The 20,477-nt window shown below is 34.1% G+C and overlaps 1 protein-coding gene across 2 annotated transcripts in view; it reads left to right on the plus strand.

The window, feature by feature from the left end:
* Positions 1 to 20,477, plus strand: part of LOC106069365 (alpha-2-macroglobulin-like) — a 237,685-nt gene that overhangs the window by 84,101 nt on the left and 133,107 nt on the right. For both annotated transcript variants that reach the window (XR_008778985.1, XM_056036079.1), the window contains exons 12-17: positions 5,044 to 5,106; positions 5,336 to 5,524; positions 6,171 to 6,320; positions 7,620 to 7,757; positions 8,555 to 8,603; positions 16,043 to 16,177. Coding sequence is in view for 1 of the 2 variants with exons in the window: in XM_056036079.1 (XP_055892054.1) it covers positions 5,044 to 5,106; positions 5,336 to 5,524; positions 6,171 to 6,320; positions 7,620 to 7,757; positions 8,555 to 8,603; positions 16,043 to 16,177 (724 nt within the window). In the remaining variant the exon portion in view is untranslated. The remainder of the gene's footprint in view (positions 1 to 5,043; positions 5,107 to 5,335; positions 5,525 to 6,170; positions 6,321 to 7,619; positions 7,758 to 8,554; positions 8,604 to 16,042; positions 16,178 to 20,477) is intronic.

The raw sequence follows: 20,477 nt of genomic DNA on the forward strand, positions 1-20,477 counted from the left end.
GCACATTCTCCTTCAACTCAGAGGATCACTGGCACTGGACAAATTCTAGTACTGTTGATGGAATAGAAACAACATACATTAAATTCAAAACGTCACCAATTCAATCTTAGTTTCATATAGTACCAAACTTCCATATGTTCAAGTCCTTTACAGATAAAATCAATTCTGAAAACATCTAACAAAATAGTTCCTTAAAAAGTATATTAGGAGTATAGTAAAGTATATTAGAGGTTTTACATAAAAAATGCTATGGGAACATATTATGAAACAAAAATATTACAAAATCTTTGACATTATATTCAGTAATATTATGAAAACTTAATGAATCATTAAATGTACTTGAAAGTGAAGTGACAGATTTTTAAAAAAATTCAGGAAATTTTCTGCACAAGCATGCTGAGGTAACCCAAATAAAGAGGGTCATTGAATATTGTACTGAGTGTTTGAAACATAATTTTTTACTGTATACATATCTTTGCAAATTTAAAGGGAGAATTTGAAGACTGCTTTTATTCTTTTTGCACTAAGATAAAAGTATTAAATTTTAAGCTGCCCTACTTACTGGAAGGAGGCCTGGTGGCTTAGCGGTAAAGCGCTTGGCTTCTGAACCGGGGACCGGGGTTCAAATCCTGGTGAAGACTGGAATTTTTAATTTGAGTCTGAGTCCACTCAGCTCTAATGGGTACCTGACATTAATTGGGGAAAGTAAAGGCAGTTGGTCATTGTGCTGGCCACATGACACCCTCGTTAACCGTAGGCAACAGAATGGTCAGAAACAGATGATCTTTACATCATCTGCCCTATCGATCACAAGGTCTGAAAGGGGAAACTTTACTTTTTTTTCACTTTCTGGAAGTTTCGTAGGAAGAGTTTCTGGCATAACAAGTGAGTTTTGTGGCATTCATCCTATTGATAAACTCTTAGGAATAAGAAAGCATCATTTCTTCTTGAAATATACATCTGCGGAAAAGAAAAAAACAATTGCTTTTAATGTGAGCAATAATAAAATTCTAATTAAATTTTAAAAATCTCCAAAATATAACTTTGTGACTGAGTTCAAAGAATTATGTAAAGACTTTCTTTAAGCATTTTCTCAACTCATCTGACATCCTTTTCCACCAAGATAACTGGTTAATCTGTACTTCTAATTGAGAATTGTTGCAAAATATATTTAATTCTTATGCAAGAAAGTATAATTTGAAGGAAAACACCTTAGATAACAAAAGAGTGGTATTGGCCTGCATGAGCCAATTATCACTTTAAAAATACCCTGCACAGGCTGGAGGGAATATATGTTTTATTTACAACATAACAACAATATTGTGTAAATATTCACCTAGAAAATTAGCTTTAAATAAAATAGCACATGGATTCTTACAATGGACCTTATTCACCAATCGTAAACAAACAACATTTAGTCACGTGATCTTATTGATAAAACAATGAAAAAAAAACTGTCAACCATCATGAATTAAACATGAGATCGTAAATTATATAGAAGAGATAAAGCACCACGTGAGGTCTATTAAAATAGACTTACATAAATTTTAAAAATAAATTATTAATTACTTAAAAATTTACTGTTAAATTTATTTATACAGCTTCTGGCACTGTGTGCAAACTCCTTTAAAAACAATAAGAACATATTGTGGCAGTATCTGGGTAAATACTTGAATCCACACATTGAATGGTACCAATTAGAGCCCTTTGGGTACCTTTTTAACATCCTTTGTGTACTTCTTTGGTAGTTAAGAGAAAAGTTAAGATCTAGATCTACAGTGAATAATAGCACAATTTTGGTACCTATTGAAATGTCTGAGAATAATGAAAAAAGAAAATATAACCAATTAGAATGTCTAGTCTAATCTAGTACAGTTGTTTATATCTAGGCAAGATATGAGTTGTGATCAAAAGAGCTAGATCTAGTACATGAGTAGGGCCTATGTTAATGGGCAATGGCTGTAGACAGTAGTATTGCTCATCAGAAACATTAAGTCTGTAGTGTATTAGCAGTGTATAGGAATAGATCTAGATACAGATTCTAGATCTTATAAAGTTAAAAGTACCATAAGAGTCTAGGTCTATTATTATCATATAAAATATAGATATAAACTAGATATAGATTAGAGTCGTTAGTAAAGATAAAAAACGATCTGTGACACCGTGAGCCAAGCATTTCCATTCATGATTCACTTATGAAGAAGCTAAGGCTAAGACAAAGTTTAAGTTAACAAGTCAGGAAGTCAGATTCTCAGATTAATCATCATGACATGACATGTTGATCATGCCATGCATGATCAAGTCAAGGTAAGATGAAGCTGATCATCTAGACTTGAGATTTATCCTAGATCTAGTCTAAAGTCGACTAGAGCTAGATTCTATATAATAGGGCGCCTAAATAATAGATTCTATATCTTGATTCTCTGGGTTTATCAGACACACAAAAGATGATGAATCTAGCAACTCGACGTTCATAATAATTTTAGTCATAATTTTGTTAAGAGTACTATAGGCATAGCCAGATTTTTATAAAAACAAATTATTATTTTACAAACTTAAAAATGGGCATTTACATTAATAGTGTTTAGTGTTCTATTATATAAACCGCACGACCAGGTAGCCATCCGTAGTTACCGGTGAATACTTGTTCTCTCCCCTTCTTGTTTTTTCGTGGGGTGACTATCCGCAGAAATAAGAGAGTGGTCTTTCCTTTACTTCTTCTTACTTCTTCTCGTCTAAACTTTTGAGCCATGAAGAGAATTATATATAGAGATATAAAATATATACGCAAGAAACCTCATCCACTGACTCAACTATTACTAATTATCCCACTTGAAAAAGTGCTTACCATAGATCTAGAACTAATCTGTTTTCACGAAACAGCAAAGGTTGAATTTAACAAAAGTATATTATATGTCCACTATTTCTACCCAATAAGTTTTTTAAGCCATATAATGAAGAAAAGTTAAGTTTAAACGTCCTTCCGTTTTTAAATGTCATTTAAACTTTTTTTGTGCGTAAATTTCAATGGTAATCAGGCCAAAATAATCTTCCAAAACAATCCTTCAAAGCCTGAAAAACTTTGATACTTCTTATATAAAGCAACTCAATAAACAAGGAAACTGTTCTTCAGTGGATCCCAGCTTACATTGAAATGAAAAGGCAATGAAAAAGCAAAGCAGACAAAGAATGAACAAGCAATTGGAAATTCCTCTCAATCCAGACAAAATGATAGAGAGTAGAATAACTGAGAACTAGACTTGCTCTAATTCTAATTAAAAGAACAACGACGCCTATTATAAGCTATGACCAACGCATAATTTTTTGCCTCAGAACCGGACACAACAGAATAAGACAACATATTTCTCGAAAGCTAATAGTAGGGACTAATAAAACCTACCCTTGTGGAGTATTAACAGAGAATGCCGAGCATGTCCTTCAAAGCTGCATACTCTATCGAGAGGCCCGAACAAGACTCTGGTCCCTAAACCCTCTTATAGAATAAAAACTATATAATGTAAATGGTGATCTGCCTGATCTGGAAACCACTTCGCGGTTCATCTCAGATAGAGGATTACTGATCTGAACCCTCCAACAAAAAAAAAATGAGAACAAAGAAGAAGAATCGACATAAAAATTCGAACATAAAGGAAGGGTCCCGAATTGCAGATGCCATACACAACAGTAGTAGAAAGAAGGGTGAAAATGCCACGGCGCGTGGTGATTACAACCCCAACCCGAGAACGCAGCTGTGTATCAAGTCTCTTTAGTCACACAAGAAGTGCAAAGGGAAAATATCGTCTCTCGAGACGTAAAATGCCACAGCTGTAGATAGATATTGTAGCGACTCTCTCTATCCAGGTTCTCTGTAACACAACACACGACAATACCAACTCAAAGAAACTTGACAACACAGGGCTCAAAGTAACGTAACACTTTAATTACTAATAAATTAATTGACTGTACAAATGGAAACTCGGAACACTTACTATAAAAAATTATACTGTGGATATCTGTACCATCGCATATTTCTGTACTGCTGTAATAAATTCTACTGACTTCCCCAGCCCCGTCCAGGACTTGCACTGGTTTTAACTATTCAGGACCTACTTCACACTGGTTTCACTGCACCGGTACTGCCTGGATCTTGAATCTCGACCTCCTCTCGTACTTGTAAAGTGACGTCTCTCTACACATTCGCTCTTTCTATAGGGTTAACGAAGGCCTTTTCGTAAACCGACGGAACATCGCCTTTTCTTGATGGTCACATGACCATATCCAGCGTGACTGGCCCTGAGTACTGTTAACCACACAAATCTTTCCTTAAGAGTTGTCACTCATCATTGTTGACCGTTGTATAGCGTTGATCTGAGTTATTTGTGTCAGCTGACTACACACACACAATTACCTCTAGCGATAGACAGTGGCGTAGCTAGAGTGGGAGGAGGGGTTGTCCAAATATGAAATCCCCCCCCCGGCCACCACTTGAGGTGGACCCCAAATGAGTGTCCGAAATGTGTTTTTTTACATTAAATATTACGTCATGTCATGATGTCGAATTTGAAAATGCAGAGGGGTCCCTAAAGAGATCAAGACCCCCCCCCCCCCGGGTCTCTAAAGAGATCAAGCCCCCCCCCCCCCAAATCCCACTGCGGATAGAGTTAAAACAGATATATATATATATATATATATATATATATATATATATATATATATATATATATATATATATATATATATATATATATATATACACTTATATATGTACACACACATATAAAGCTGTTGTCTGACAGGATATATTGCTTTACTTTTGCATTAATCACTTTTGTTTATACTTACATATAGATATCATTTGGTAAATCTCTTTTCTTTCAATGACGTCTTGTTGGAAAGAAACACTATAACAAAAGTACAATTGAACCAGAATTTGTAATTGTTCAATTGTCGAAATATATATGTATGGTTTTGTTAGGGTTAAGTCACTTTGTCACCAACACAAGTTAAGATCAAGTCACAATGAGTCATTTTGTTTGTTTTCAGATTAATGAATATATGATCTTTCATGTCACATTGAGTCATTTTGTTCCCAGAATTTATTATCAGGTTAGAAACAGTACAAATTCAATTTTAATTAAAATCAATTTAGTTTTGGACACATTATCATCAAATCCCTTTTACTTGTTTTTTTTTTTTCCTTATTTCCAACTCATTTTCCATAAAACATTTTTGAAAAATCTCTTTGATCTTTTCGTTTCTTCTTTTTTTTTTCTATAAATTAATTTATTTATCAGTGCTGAAGTCATAAAGGTATTATGTTTTCTTTTATAAATAGGTTGTGGCTCAGAGCAATATTATTATCGCAGATGAACTGGAGATGTCAACCAAGCAGAAGACTTTTTCTGTTGCACTTTCAAGAGAGATGGTTCCCACAGCCAGAGTTATAGTTTATTATATCAAAGAGCCTGAGGAGATAGTATCTGATGTTCTCAGTTTTTTTGTAAATGGCACTAGACAGAATCAAGTAATTTTTTTATGTCATGTTAAATAGAGATCCAATGTGGGTCATTTCTAATAAAACTGTATAGCCTTAATAGATAGTAAATAAATCAGAACCTTGTTACTCCTCATCTTATATCATTTATAATGAAACCAGTACAACTTTAAAAAAAATTATTGGATATGCCTATATACATTATTACAACAAATAGAAAAATATGTTTGTTTCTAATTTTAGGCATATTGAAAAAAACAATGTTTAAGATACATACTATTATACAAATCTTAGAAAATGTTCTGAGATCTATTTGATGATTAGTTACAATTGATGAAAGTCATGCAGTTGTATAACAGCTGTATAAAAAGAATAGTGACAAACTTTTTGTTAATCAATTAGATGAAAAATGTTTTTAAGCTCCTTTAACTGATTTCTGTTTAGTCAAAATTCTCTACTTTGTGTTTTGTGTTGGAACAATTCATAAATACTGGGTTTTTTTCTAATTAAAGTTTACTATAGAAAATATAATTTCTTACAGCATTATTTAATTATTAAATAACACTTAGCATACTGATGTACAATATTACCCAAACCAAAACCATAAAAAGAAAAGAAAACGCTATTTATTTTGTGGATTTTGAGGTATGGTAAAGAAAAGTTTCTTCTTACACAGGTGTCACTCTACATTAACCGTGGTAAAGATTTCAGCAGAAATACAGTAGAATTTAATGCATATGCTGATCCTGGTTCTTATGTGGCATTTAGTGCTATGTTACTGGATCTTTACTCTAGAGGAATGAATGATGGCATCACAGAGAATAAGGTTTTTCTAAGTTTTGTATTCATCATAAAAAATAGAAATTCATTATTAAAATTAATGGTATTTATTTTTACAAAAAAATAAATGTAATGTTTTCACAACATTGTACTTCATGGTCATTAGGTTGTCCATTGTTGTTGTTTTTTTGTTGTAGACAAGTGAGTGTACACATCCAACACACATATAATGACTAAAATATATTAGAAGTTTAAAAGGGTGTTAAGATATATATATATATAAATATATATATATATATATATATATATATATATATATATATATATATATATATATATACATTTATATATTTAATTTTTGAAGATATTATACTTTAAATTAATTGACATATTAAAGGAAATGTATAGAATAGAACTATATTCAGCATACATTTTTTTAAACATATTTTTGTATAGGCCTACTAAATCATTAGAGGCTGATTTAATTGTATTTTCTTACATTACTTTAATATCAATATTAAGCTTAAAAAGCTTGATGTTTGATTTTTTTAGCAGCCCCGGAAAGGAGAAAAGACGCTATTAGTTTTGCGTGGTTGTCCGGTTTAGAACTCGTAAACTAGAAAAGATATTGAAATTCAGACACCATGATATTTTAGACCTTTCAAAGTTCTGATACAACGGCTACGGTTTTACATTTTTTGAAGAATAATAATTTTTTTTACAAATGTATTGCTAAGTTTAGTAAGTTCTGCCATACTATTACATTTTCAAAAAAAAAATTTTACTTTTTTTTAAAGAGAAAAAATCTATTTAATATGTACATAAGTGAAACATAATTTAAAATAACAATTAATAAGTAGTTTTCATATTCTCTCGTGAACTGCAGTGCAACTAGCCACTTATTGGACACTTATTGGACACTTAATTAAAGGAATTTTTTTATTTTTTATTTTACGGAAATGTTTTTTTTTTTCTTAAGATTTTGAATAAGAGATTGACCCTTTACAAAACAATTAGATCAATTAGATAATCATTATATGACATCAGTTAGGCCAGGTTCACACCTAGCTTCACCTTCACTTTCACCTATCCCTTGGTCTGCTGGAACGTTGGGGCACCACACAAGATCTGCCAACCTTCATTCTTCATTCTTTTCTGTCATTTGCCTTTGATAGAAAATATTGAAACCTGCCTTTTTACCTGCCTTGGTGGACCACTTAGGGGCCGATTTTAAGTTTGTGTTTCCAGACAAACTGTCTTTGTAACCTTGTTATTAAATAAATTATAAAAATCTATTCATATCTTCAAATGAAAAATATTTTTTCTTGTCATTTTTTGTGCTCAGCTGATAGATGAACTGTTAAGTTATGACCAGCCTGCCAACAGTAGTTTCAAACACCTATGGAGAGTCAGTGACACAGAATATCAATACACTTTTTTTCATGGTTCAGATTATGGCATTGATGGAAACACAACATTTAAGGTCAGAATTGGTTGTCCGTGTTTCTATCTATGTTCAAATTTAAAAATTTAAATTTAAGATGAGTGACTCCTAGAATTTGTATATATTTCACATCAGTAATTTTACGGAGATAGGTGGTCTATTTGAACTATTACTGCATGCTGTGCCACTTACCCCAGATAATGTTTTAAAATATTCCAAAAATGTTTGTTGCATTTTACTAACATTAAGATAATGAGTTTTAGCTTTTTCTTTCATTTGTATAAGTAGCATGCCATTTTGTTCTCAGAGTGTGTCATTTTCTCTATGAATTTTTTTTCATTACAAGACAAGGAACACAAACTGTATACCTTCACATTTTTTACCAATGATTCATAAGCCAATACAAAGAAAAAGCTTCACTTTGACAAGAATCACACATCCCATAAGTGAACTCATCCAATGACATTCTACTCTACACATTTGTTCATATGCCTGAAACACATAAATACTCCGCCCGAAACACATAAATACTCCACCCAAAACACTTAGCCCTAAAAATGACATGATTTGATCCTACCTTCCAGCCTTCTTTATGTGTAGGATTTTTTTTTAACGATCGTGAGTGCCTCTTTGGTAAATGTCTACTTTGCCTTAAGTGAGAATATTTTGAAATTCTTATTGCTTTTTTTTTATTCCATAAACCCACATTAGACTGGTAAGAAAGGCCTCTTATGGACTTTTAGAGACATAAAGGTATAAACATATTTTTTTATGATTTGATGCTGGCTGCTGTAATTTCTAATTCTGATGAAATCCACAATGTTTATTTCATTCAGAGTGCTGGAATCATCATTATCACTGATGCAGATGTCACAAGATTACCGAGTATGTCCTTTTGTTAAACATATTTTTCAAAGTCTAAGAATCAACTAAATAGTTAAAGTAGAGATAAATCAACAGCTCAAGCAGTGGCGTCACTAGGAGTGCGGGGGGTTCAGGTCGCAGCGGATGACACTCACCAGGGGGGTGACACCGAAGTCGGCAAAAAACGCACTTTTACAAAATGCAATATTTAAAAATAAAAATTACTACCTAGAATGTTTTTCACAGTTTACTATTAACTTGTCCCAAACTTTCTTAATTTAATTCTATTCCTATTTTGAGAAAAATAATGCGTTGTTGACGCCAGGAGAAAGAGTTTCTAAAGCTGAGAAATGAAAGAAACACGCTTGACCCCCAGTGCTTCGCCCCTGACAACTCTGAGTGAGCTTGAGGCGCTTCCCCAAACATCTGATCAGTTGAGTGGCGAACGTAACAATTGTTATTAATGTTGAGAAACATATAGACTTAAGCCCCTCGAGCGCCATTCTACGTATAGGGCTGCAAGCTCTTCAAAGAAATGGTGCCACGAAATTCAGATTTCCAAAAACGTATGACGCCATGTTAGACGTGAACTGCCCTGTTTTTGCGTTCCTCTTTGGCTTTCATGTTAAGTCTGACTTTATTAAACGTATTTAATCTTGTCTAATGATTTGTCTCACAAATGTCGACTTTCTGTTGCCACTTCCCTTACATGACGATTGTCTGTGCGGGAAACGATTTCTCAATTGTTAACATTATCTCGGTATGTTATTCGTAGGATCCTTCTAAGCCTGTTTTATATATTTCTATGAGATCGTTGGGAGGCGCGGTGGCTGAGAAAAACTAGTATAATTTAAAACCTTATCCGTAAGAAGGTCTTAAATAATCTGTAATAAAAAATATTTTCAACTCAAGGTTTCTCAATTCAATAATTTTACATTTGTATTCTATGTAAAATAAATGATAAATATAATCGAAAACCATTTTCGTTTGTAACCAATCAATTAATTAGCTTACAGTTTTATTGTTCAACATAATAAAAAGAAACAATAGTTGTTTGTTTTTTTAGGGGAAGATTTTTTTTTCTTGGTTGGGGGGGGGAGGTATGACACCCAAACTTAGGCTACCACACCGACCCTAGTGTCGCCACTGAGCTCAAGTATTATTGTTTTCATTGGAAGAAAATTATTGATAAAATAAAAATGTGATAAAATACTAATAATATCGTGGTGATTATTCGATAGAACATGTGCTAATCTTTTCAGTTGTTTTTTTTTTGTTTTTTTTTAGGGCAGGTATAACAATTTCATTTTTATGGAAATTCATTTTAAGCGATTTTTTGTTATAAAAAGAAAGATATTTGTACAATTGTTATAATATCTTATATTTGGTGAAGATATAGTATTGTTATGGGATAATGGTATTTATATGACGGCATCCCTAATGTCATACAGAGGAGCGAATTAACTCTGTTATCAATAGCGAGAACAATGTTTGCCCGAGTACTAACGCAATATTAGATCTAGAGGAAGTAGGCCAAACACTATTAGAAGCACATCAGACATTATTTTGGTTAAATATAAAAAAAAATTAAATATGAAACTATAACGTTCTTACTACGGACCCATTAAACGCCACAGAGTAGTTATAAATTTAAAAATTTGTTTTTAAAAGTAGTAACCTATCCACCATTTATACAAAAGTATGCCCAGTGGCATAGCATCCATGGCGCAAACGGATTCAATGAGCCCGGGTTTCATTGCGCTTGGGCTTATTATTTGTGACCAATTGGGGCCCACATGAACCCTTGGGGATAGCACCAAAAGTAAACAAAAAATGGATGTTTGTAAAAGCTGATTAAAAAACAAATAAAAAATCTTCCTCAAAATGTTCTCAATGTTATACCATTTGAAACTGTCGTGTAGAGTTGTGTATAGCACTTGGAACCCTAAGGCCCGCAGAAGCGACCAAGAGCTCCCTTTCACCGACCTGAGTGAACGATATACACCTCGTATACACCATTCTGTCAGGGAAGGGGGTTAAACTCGTGTTTCATTTCACGTTCACTTCTTTTGACACGGACACTCTGGACTCAAGGACTAGAGACGCAGCCGGAGCCCACGACACCAGGGTCCCCCCGCCATATTCCTTTAATCTACCAGGCTGACCATGTAGGACACGCCATTTATGTAACGGCCCCTTTCGGGACGGCGCCTAGACGTTGACAAAGGTTGCTGGAGCTCTTTTACATCCCCGCACAGTGCAATGAGGATGCTCTGGCACCCTCTTAGGCACTTCCACGGGAGTCTTGTTTTGCTACCCATAGACCTAGTCGTCTCCTCCCACGAATGTTTCCAACCGGGCTCCAAGCAGGGTAGCTTGCCCGGCAATGTTATACCAAACTAACAAAAAGCCCTATATAATTTATCAATAGACTGAATGCAACGTGAAATTTAAAAATAGTAGATTAGTTTTAGTTTATTATAACATTGCAATATTGATCTCGACGATTGGAAATCAAAACCTGCACTTTAAGTCTACAAATTGAAATTCTTTATCTTGATTTATCTAGTCTATATCATTCTAAACTAGAACTAGAAATTCTAGATCTAGAATCCGCAATGATTTTAATTAGAATATAAATATAGATCTAGTTTAAAATTCTAGATATACTGTAAAAAATCTATATCTAGTTTAAAAAATCTACATATAATAGCTATTATATCTTTTTTAAATACGAGTCAGATAACGAGGTTTAATAAACAATCTGATTTATCCTTTAATTTTCCTTCCGAAACATCGCGATAGTTTTTAGTATGTATAATAGAATGTTCCGAATGTATGTATATATAGTGAGAGAAAAAGAGAATTCCAGATAAATTTAATACCGTTAATTAAATTTTTTGGATGGTCTCGTATGAAAATTAGATAGCATTGTGGAGAGATTTTCATACCATACTTTGGTGTTAGGAAGTGGTTTTCCTTAAAAATCGGAACATAATATTAACGATAATTAGATTTTGTAACGTTTTAGTTAGAAAATTAAATGTAGTGTAAGAGAGAAGTGAGATTTTACATAGAGTTAAAATATTTTTTTTATAAAAAATCCGAAACAACCTATTTTCGTAAATGAGAAGAAGATTATTTGTTTTATTAATTAGAAGAGGGATTTCAAACAGTTATATGGCGTTAGTAGATTTTTCATATAAAATTCGGAAATTTTTGGCGACGATTTGTAAGAAAATTAAAGTAATGTAGGTCGATTTCTTTTTCAAAACAAAAGCCGGAACATTCTTTACCGATTAAAAACTTTTGTTATGTTTCAGCAAGAAAATTAAATGTAAAATAAGTCTAAAAAGTGATTCTCAATAATCGTTTCTAGTAAATTATTTTCTTATTTTAAAATTCTGAACAACCTATTGTCGATTTTTTTGACAAAATAAAGTCATTTGACATAAATTTGTTTTAAGTTCAAAATACGGAAAATTGATATCGATAATTAAACTATAGTGACGTATTGTGCAAGAATATAAGTGTGATATTAGTCAATTTTGCGATTTCCAACAATCATTTGACATAATTTATTTTTATAAAACAAAAATCCGAAACTACTGCCTGGTCGTTCGGTTTGCGCGCTGGACTGTCGTTTGGATTTATCGGTGGTCCTGGGTTCAAACCCTGCCCGCTCCCATCCCCCGTCGTCCTGCGGGAGGTTTGAATTAGGAAATAAACCATCGTCCAGTCTGAAGGAACATCCGAAAACATGTAAAACAAAACAAAAAAACTTTATAGTGAATGGAATATAAGTCAGTATAGAGATTTTCATTTAGCATATATATGTTATTTACATTAAAAAACCGGAACAACATATCATGTGTTTTTGCAACGTTTAAGCATAGAAATTAAATGAAATATAAGTTAGAAGAGCAAACAAACATTCCTTGGCATTGATTTGTTATTCACAAAAAAACATCCGGAACAATATATTATAGATACTTAAAACTATTGAGATGTTTCGGAAGGAACATTAAAGGTTAAATCAGATTTTCAATAGCTTTTAGAGTTATTGTTTTTATCTGAACATGACGGACAGACCGACCGATAGACAAAACGCACCCAAAAAAAAGCGTCTTTTATTCTAATGGGGGCACTAAACAAAAAATAAATAAAATATGATTATTTTAGAAATTTTGAGAGAACTGCTTGTCACGCTACTACACGAAGGTCGCTGCATGAAAAGTCTATTTTAAAAAATGTGCGTGATATTTACATACAAAGTGCATTCTTAGCCTATATAAACAAACATAAATGTTTTCTTTTAATTTTAGCAGCTAGTTGACCAGAAAAAACACCTTTAACTAATATTTATATTTGTTGTGAACATTTCTTGTACATTTTATAAATATATTTGACTTAATGATACTGAAAATAAAAAAAAAATGTCTTTCTTCCATTTTTCTAATTATATACAATTATCTTTGGAAGTCATGAGATTTATTGTCAAACAGGGATATTGTAGGCCTAATTTGTATTTCCCAAAAAACATTTCATGAACAACTAAGGATCGAGGTTTTAGCAGCTTTTAAACACTGACAGCGGTTTAATACTACCTCACTTTTGGATGTGTTACTCCCCAAAACTGAATGTTTGTTACTGCCAGCCATGCTGATTGTTCTGTGATTGCTTCCAATGAAATATATGGAAAGAAGGATTCAATGAATGGTCGCATTGACAAAGAGCTGTTCAGCGTCACGAACTATCAATTAAAATTACTGGCGTAAAATAATTCATCGCATAATCAATATTACTTTAACTTTAGCATGCAACAACCTTTTATTTCATAGTCATCGTGAAGATGTTAGGTGACACGAGTAACAAAGTAAATTTCTTAGCAGTAATATATTTGATCTCAAAGTATGATTCAGTGTTGGAAGAACTTCTTAAAAAAACACAAAACACAACCACTTACCTTGCCCCACAGATTCAAAACGAGATAATAGACCTGTTGGGCGACGCAGTCCTCGTCAGAATAATAAAGAAGATTCAATCCGCTCCATTTTTCTTTATCATTGTTGACATAAAAAAGGGTGATCAAATTAGCATTATTTTCCGATATTGTGCCTTTGATCTACGCTGATGGAATACCCAAAGAAATAGCAATCAGAGAGTCATTTATAGGTTTTCATATTTGTGAGACCCAGAAGTCTGTAGAATTGGCTGAACAAATATTGCTGGTAATGAAAAAATCAACATTTATCTTTAAATAAATGTTGAGGCCAAGACTATGATGGTGCTTCCAATGACAGTGGACAGTACAATGGCCTTCAGACATAACTAAAAAAAAAAAGCAGCCTCTTGCGCATTATGTTCACTGTGCTAACAACAACTTAAACTTGAAATTAAATGATTCCGTCAGCTGTGTTCAAGAAGTTTCAGATTTATAGGAGTTGGTTCAAAGTGTGTATGTGTTTTTGCTCACAGCTTATCAAGATGGGCACTTCTTGAATCCAATAGTTTAAAGAACATTGCGTCCTTCAAGGTGCTCATCAAGGAATAATGCTCCAATGAGATTAAGATATTTTGATGTATTAAAGAAAAAAACGCATGGAAGCTGCAGCAGTTAGGAGGAAATTAGAAACATTCGATAATATAGTTCTACTTATTGTCGAGTACAAAATTGTAAGCGCAATCAACGTTGTGTCAAAAATGTTGGAAAGTGATCAGCTGTGAGTCAACTGGAGAAGATCTGTAAGAAGTATGTCATTTAAGAAATTACTTTTCGAGGGTGTAAAAAAAAATTAGGCTGCTGAAGTGGCGCGATCTTGGGGTATTGATGCAGTGTTTCGCTCTTTGATGATTCTACTACTGACTTTTGAGAAGAGAAAATTCAAGATGCAGAGAAGACTTTCAAAATCAACGTATTTTACAGAACTATCGATTCATTGTTTTTCAGTTACATGACATGGGCATAAAAATAATTAACATATTTCAGTCGTTCATGTCCAATTTCATTTCAAATGCAAACAACAAAGAGTTGTATGATGTCACCATACTTCTAGTCTCATCTTAACCAGATAATAGAATATTGTTCTGAGATGCAATCCTTCAAAGAAGCCTACCATAAAGACTTATCAAGTCTGTTTTCGATAGGAGATTTGGCTGTTATATTTGCATAGACAACTATATTTTATCATCAAATTTTCTAAACTTAGTCACAACATGCATGTGAGATGTTATTTCTCACTTTGCAAGTGACAGTTTGTTCAGAAGAGCGCTCATTCTTGAAGTTACGGTAGATCAAACATTTCTAAAGACGTTCTGACACAGAGTATGTTGACTTTACTGGCTCTTCTTTCCGTTGAGCGAGAAAGATCCAAAAGTTTAGAAATAGAGGCATTGCTTTCTAACTTTGCTATTCAAAAAGGCCAGAAAAATGAAATTCTAGTAATAAATAATGAATATATTTCATGTATAGAGGGACTTCTTCTGGTCCGACAGCATCGCGGCACATATCCCGTACGGGTGAGCTGAAAGTGAATCGACGTAACAGAGGTGCCCCACGGAAACGCCAACTTGCTTTAACTGACATTGTAGAGAGCACCTGGCTGCAGGCGGCTTCGGAACAAGACAGCTGGAGATCACTTTCAAAGGCCGCGGTATACACATTTAATATACATTGAGGCCAAAAGAAAATAACTGCCGAGCACAGAAGTAGACGGCAAAAAAAATCTAAATTGACCACCAGTGGAAAATGGTTATGTCTGAGCTGGATGTGGCAAAGTATGTAGGTCGCAGCTAGGGCTGCGTAGCCAGAGAAATACTGCAATCCTCATTAATCTTCTTAGTTCTTAGTTTGAGAGAGCGTGAAAATCTGACGTCACATAATCGCGCATAAGAATTTTCAGTCATTTGACATTTATACAACTCCTTTATTTTTATTCTTTAATAATTAAGGGCTAATTAGGAATATTTTATATAGTGATTATAATGACTTTTTTCTCCCAAAGAACGCTGACACAAAATAATTATTCTTTCACAGTAGTAGGACTACTTTTTTGTGATCCTCACCATGTGGTACTTGTTTGAAAATCACTGATGTATAGGATTCAGCGAATAAAATCTAAGATATTAATTTGCAGTTTAACAGTCAGTCATGCTCTTATGTTTGTACATGTTCCTCTGACTACCTGTTATTTGGATCTCTAGTTGTTTGGATCTCTTGTTATTTGGATCTCTAGCTGTTTGGATCTCTTGTTATTTGGATCTCTAGTTGTTTGGATCTCTTGTTATTTGGATCTCTAGTTGTTTGGATCTCTTCTCTTGTTATTTGGATCTCTTGTTATTTAGATCTCTTGTTATTTGGATCTCTTGTCATTTGGATCCCTTGTTATTTGGATCCCTTGTTATTTGGATCTCTTACTTATTTTTATTTAATTTATTTTTAAGTGTATTTATAATTTCAGACCAAGAATCGTGCAATCCATTAGATGGAAAGTTTCCTTGTTTCTCGGGTGTGGAGACAGAATGTTTTACTAGTGAGCAACGCTGCAATGGACTGTTCGATGGATGTCCAAACGATGGTGCAGATGAATGGGGATGTAAGTGTACGCAATTTATATAGTTCTGCTTACATGTACCATTACAAGTACTGAATAATGTATTACAAGTGAAATTGTGAAACGAATGATAAATAATTTGTTTTTAAAAGTTCACAATAAGCTGGAATGTATTTCACTGGAATTCAATAGCATTGGGATCTTTGATATGTTGAGAGAGAAAAATAAAAATTAACCTTGCAAATCTTTTTTTTTTACATAGGAAAAATCACTAGAAGCTCCTCAGAGTAGTCTGAGTACATAGTCAATGTCACGGTCTTGACACTGTGTCTCATCCTTAATTTGATCAATTGTCATGTCTTAGACATCTCCGAAGTTAATTGAGACAGTCTTACGTCACAATAAATAGAGATGAGACTAATAGAATAAATCCTCCTGGACAATAAGACATATGCTACTAGTCTTTGTGTTTACATTGTTCACTGACTTCGTGTTGTATATATATGTATACATAAATAAATACACACATACCTATTGCACGTATAGAGCGATTATTTTTCTCTTTCCCCCCGAGAAAAAATCCTGGTTATGGGAATGTATAGATCTATTACACTTTATAATATTCCAATGATAAGCATTTAGATCTCCCCGATAAAGAATCCTGGTTATGCGAATGTATAGATCTATTACACTTTATAATATTCCAATGATAAGCATTTAGATCTAGAGTAGTCTAAGACTTAAAAGACGGTGCGCAAACTTTTCCTGAACATTAATTAATCAAACCCAATAAAGTCTTAGATTTGGAAATTCTCAAACGCGATAGTCCTTTCAAAACCGACGTTGGATAAAAACCTAGAATTCAAGATATAGATCTGTAGCAAAATTTAAATTTATTTACCACCTAGTTGTAGAAAATGTACGTTTGCCGCTACCCTACAGGTCTTTTTTTTTGTACCATAGAAAAATAAAATATTTAAAATAGAGCCTAAAAATATATAGATCTAAGTTAGTACAGAACATATTGCAAGGCACGTTTATGCATATATCTAGAGATATAATTTTGTTTATTTGCTAGTTTTTGCCAATATTTTTTTTCCATTTGGGTGTCACCGGTACGGACACTGTCAAAGAAATACTTTACAATACTCCTTATCGAATTCACATACACCGATCCACTTGCACAAATAGAAAACAATCCTCAATTTCTCAATCCCCCAATAAAATACTAATGTCCCATAACAGTCCACTAGCGGATCCATAACTTCGGAGTGGGGAGGGGGGGGCGATTTTTTTCTAAACCCTAACGCCCAGCAAACCCTAACCCTAAGCATAAACGCGCTTACAGCGTAGATAAATACATTAGAATTTTTTAAAACAAAGCAGTGTTCTCCACCTTCGGCAAAAAAACAACAACACACACACACACACACACAAAACAGCCATGTTGAGACCATGTTGAGGCCTTTCCCTTGACAGCTAGGGAGTCTGGGGGAGCGCTGTAAGCACCCCCAGTGGGGTTCGTCAAAACCGTTTTTTTTTTTTGCATTCTTCACTGCAGAACCGCATTTTCCTGACATCTACAGCTCATTATTCATTCTATTTAAAAAAGGACCTTTTGAATAATGTTTTACTTGAAAAATATTCTAATATGAATTTATAGGCCCTTACTACATTGCAAATACAACCGATTAGTTCCTTGAAAAGATAAGATACCCCACATATTTAGATTAAGGCTTTGAGGATCGCAGCTGAAAAAAAAATTATTCGAAAAAAAAAGCTCATTTGTAAGTGATACATTTTTGTAACTTTGTTTTGTTACAGAACCATAATTCAATCCCCTAAAAAAATTGGAAGTGGCAGGAGAAATTAAGTGAACCAATTAGATTCTACTCTATATTATTTTAGGAAACCTCAGAATTTGCGCTATTCAATTTTAGCTTTATCATCATAGGAATCCTTGGGCCTTAGTCCTCTTTTCTTTGCCTCTTTTTTGGGCTTTATTTTTGAGATTTTGATATGTGTTATGAGTTATAGTCTCAAATTTTTTTATACAATAGAAAAATATTAGTTTGAGTAAAGGTTGGAAAAATACGACTAGGAAAATAATATTTGGGTTCAGAACTATTCTCAATTGTTACTCTTGTAATGAAAAATTTCGTATGAATTCTAAATTTTCCAAACCTAAGTCTTTCTTAAAAACATTATGATAAATTCATGTGAAATTACATAAACTCTGTCGCCATATTTAACTTATTCTGTTTTAATACGTCATCTTTTCGTCTGGAAAGGGAAGAGGGCGGTAGAGTGAAAACATTAATCCTCGCTCCTTTTTATAATTTCTGCTAATGATTGCATTTGGCATTAAAGAATAAGGTGGCTTAGCTTAGCTTAGCTTAGGTCCTCCCGCGCCGTTCGGCGCATTGGGCGGCAAGCTGTCTCCATAATGATCTGTCACTGGCAATGTCTGAAGCCTCTTCCCATCTGGTGTCCACTGTTCTGAGGTCCTCCATGAAGGTGTGTCGCCAGGTAATACGAGGACGTCCCTGTTTGCGCTTTCCTCGTTTTGGCTTCCATGTTATCGCAACTCTTGGTGTGCGTAATTCATTTTGACGTAGAACATGTCCCGCAAACCTCATGCGACGCTCAGTCACAACCTCACTAAGTGTTCGACTCCCAGTTCGGCAAAGGATTTCCTTGTTTGAGATCCGGTCTGTGTAACTGACTCCTAAAATCCGTCTCAGCCATCTCTGTTGAGCCACATTTAGTCTTTTCTCAATTTTGACAGATGACTTCCACGTCTCACATGCATATGTAGCAGTTGGAATGACGATTGTGTTGAGAAGGTGTATTTTTGTCTCGAGTCCAATGGCTTGGCTAGTCCAAATAGGCTGCAGCCTTTGGAAAATGCTCCCTGCCTTTCCTATTCGGCACGCTACATCATGGTAAGCATCTCCATCATTTGTTATGATGCTGCCAAGGTACGTGAACTTGTCCAGCTCTTCAAGCTTTGACTCGCCAAGTCTGACGGGGACACCCTTTGCCTTATATCCCACTCGCATAATTTTAGTCTTATCCAAGTTTATGCGGAGGCCAATTTTGGGTGCCTCTCTGTCTAGGCTCTCCGTCATTTCTTGAATGCATTTATTTGTAGCCCCGAGTAGTGCAACATCATCAGCAAAGTCCAAGTCCCTCAATCGGAGTTGTTCATGCCATGGAATACCAAAGGCAGTCTGGTTCATTGCTCTCCTCATTATGTAGTCGATGGCTAGGAGGAAAAGGAAGGGAGATAAGATGCACCTCTGTCTCACACCTGTCTCGATTGTAAAAAACTCTGTTGTTCCCTCTTCTGTTTTAATGCAGCAACTAGACTGACTGTAAAGGTGTCGTAGGATCTGGACGAATTTTTCTGGTATACCGTATTCTCTAACTATTTTCCATAGTGATTCTCGGTGGACACTATCAAACGCTTTTTTGAAGTCCACGAAACTGATCGTTAGCCGTTGTTGGTACTCAAAACTTTGTTCTATGATATTTCGTAAAACGAATAAGGGGCGACTCGATATAAGAATTTAATTTATAGCATATATACGTTATATTAGTGAATATTTTTTAAATTTTTTAAAATTTCTTAACTAAAATACAAAAAGAAAAAAGTATTGGTTTGTCCGATTGGAGGAAGGCGATTACATGTATCGCCCCTCTCACCTGGTACAACCCAAATTCATTTTAATATTTACTAATGATAAAATTTGAGATCAGAGTGTGTGTGTGACATAATATATAAATGGGTTAAAACATCAATATGTAGCTTATATTATATAGATATTCAGCTAATTTTGTTCACAAGCTATGATTTCTCCATAAAAATAGGACCGCCCCCCCCCATTCAGAGGGCTAGAGTGAGGAGGGCAGTAGAAGCAGTTGCCCCCCCCCCCCACCTCACTGAATTGGCTAAAATACCAGAAGTGTAGGGACATAATATAAAAATTATATTGTAATTAAACTAATTTTGTTCACAAACTATGATTTTTAATTAAAAGTAGGACCGCCCCCCCCCCCAGTAAAAGATTTTAGTTACCTACCTCCCCATCCCACCAAATCGGTCAACATACTAGAGAGGGAGGGCGAAATAATCTAAAAAGGTTAAAATATAAATAATTTGTATATATTATTAACATAAATAATAAATTCGTATACAAATTGTGTGATTTCTTTACTAAAATTCGATCGCCCCTACCGCCCCCCGCCCTGGATCCGCCAGTGCGTAACACACTACCACACTTCAGAGATCATTTTTCGAATCCAGCATAAACAAAAAAATCACACTACACGTGGGAAA

Source organism: Biomphalaria glabrata, chromosome 7 (genome assembly GCF_947242115.1).
Source record: "Biomphalaria glabrata chromosome 7, xgBioGlab47.1, whole genome shotgun sequence".
Classification (NCBI taxonomy): Eukaryota; Metazoa; Mollusca; class Gastropoda; family Planorbidae; genus Biomphalaria; species Biomphalaria glabrata.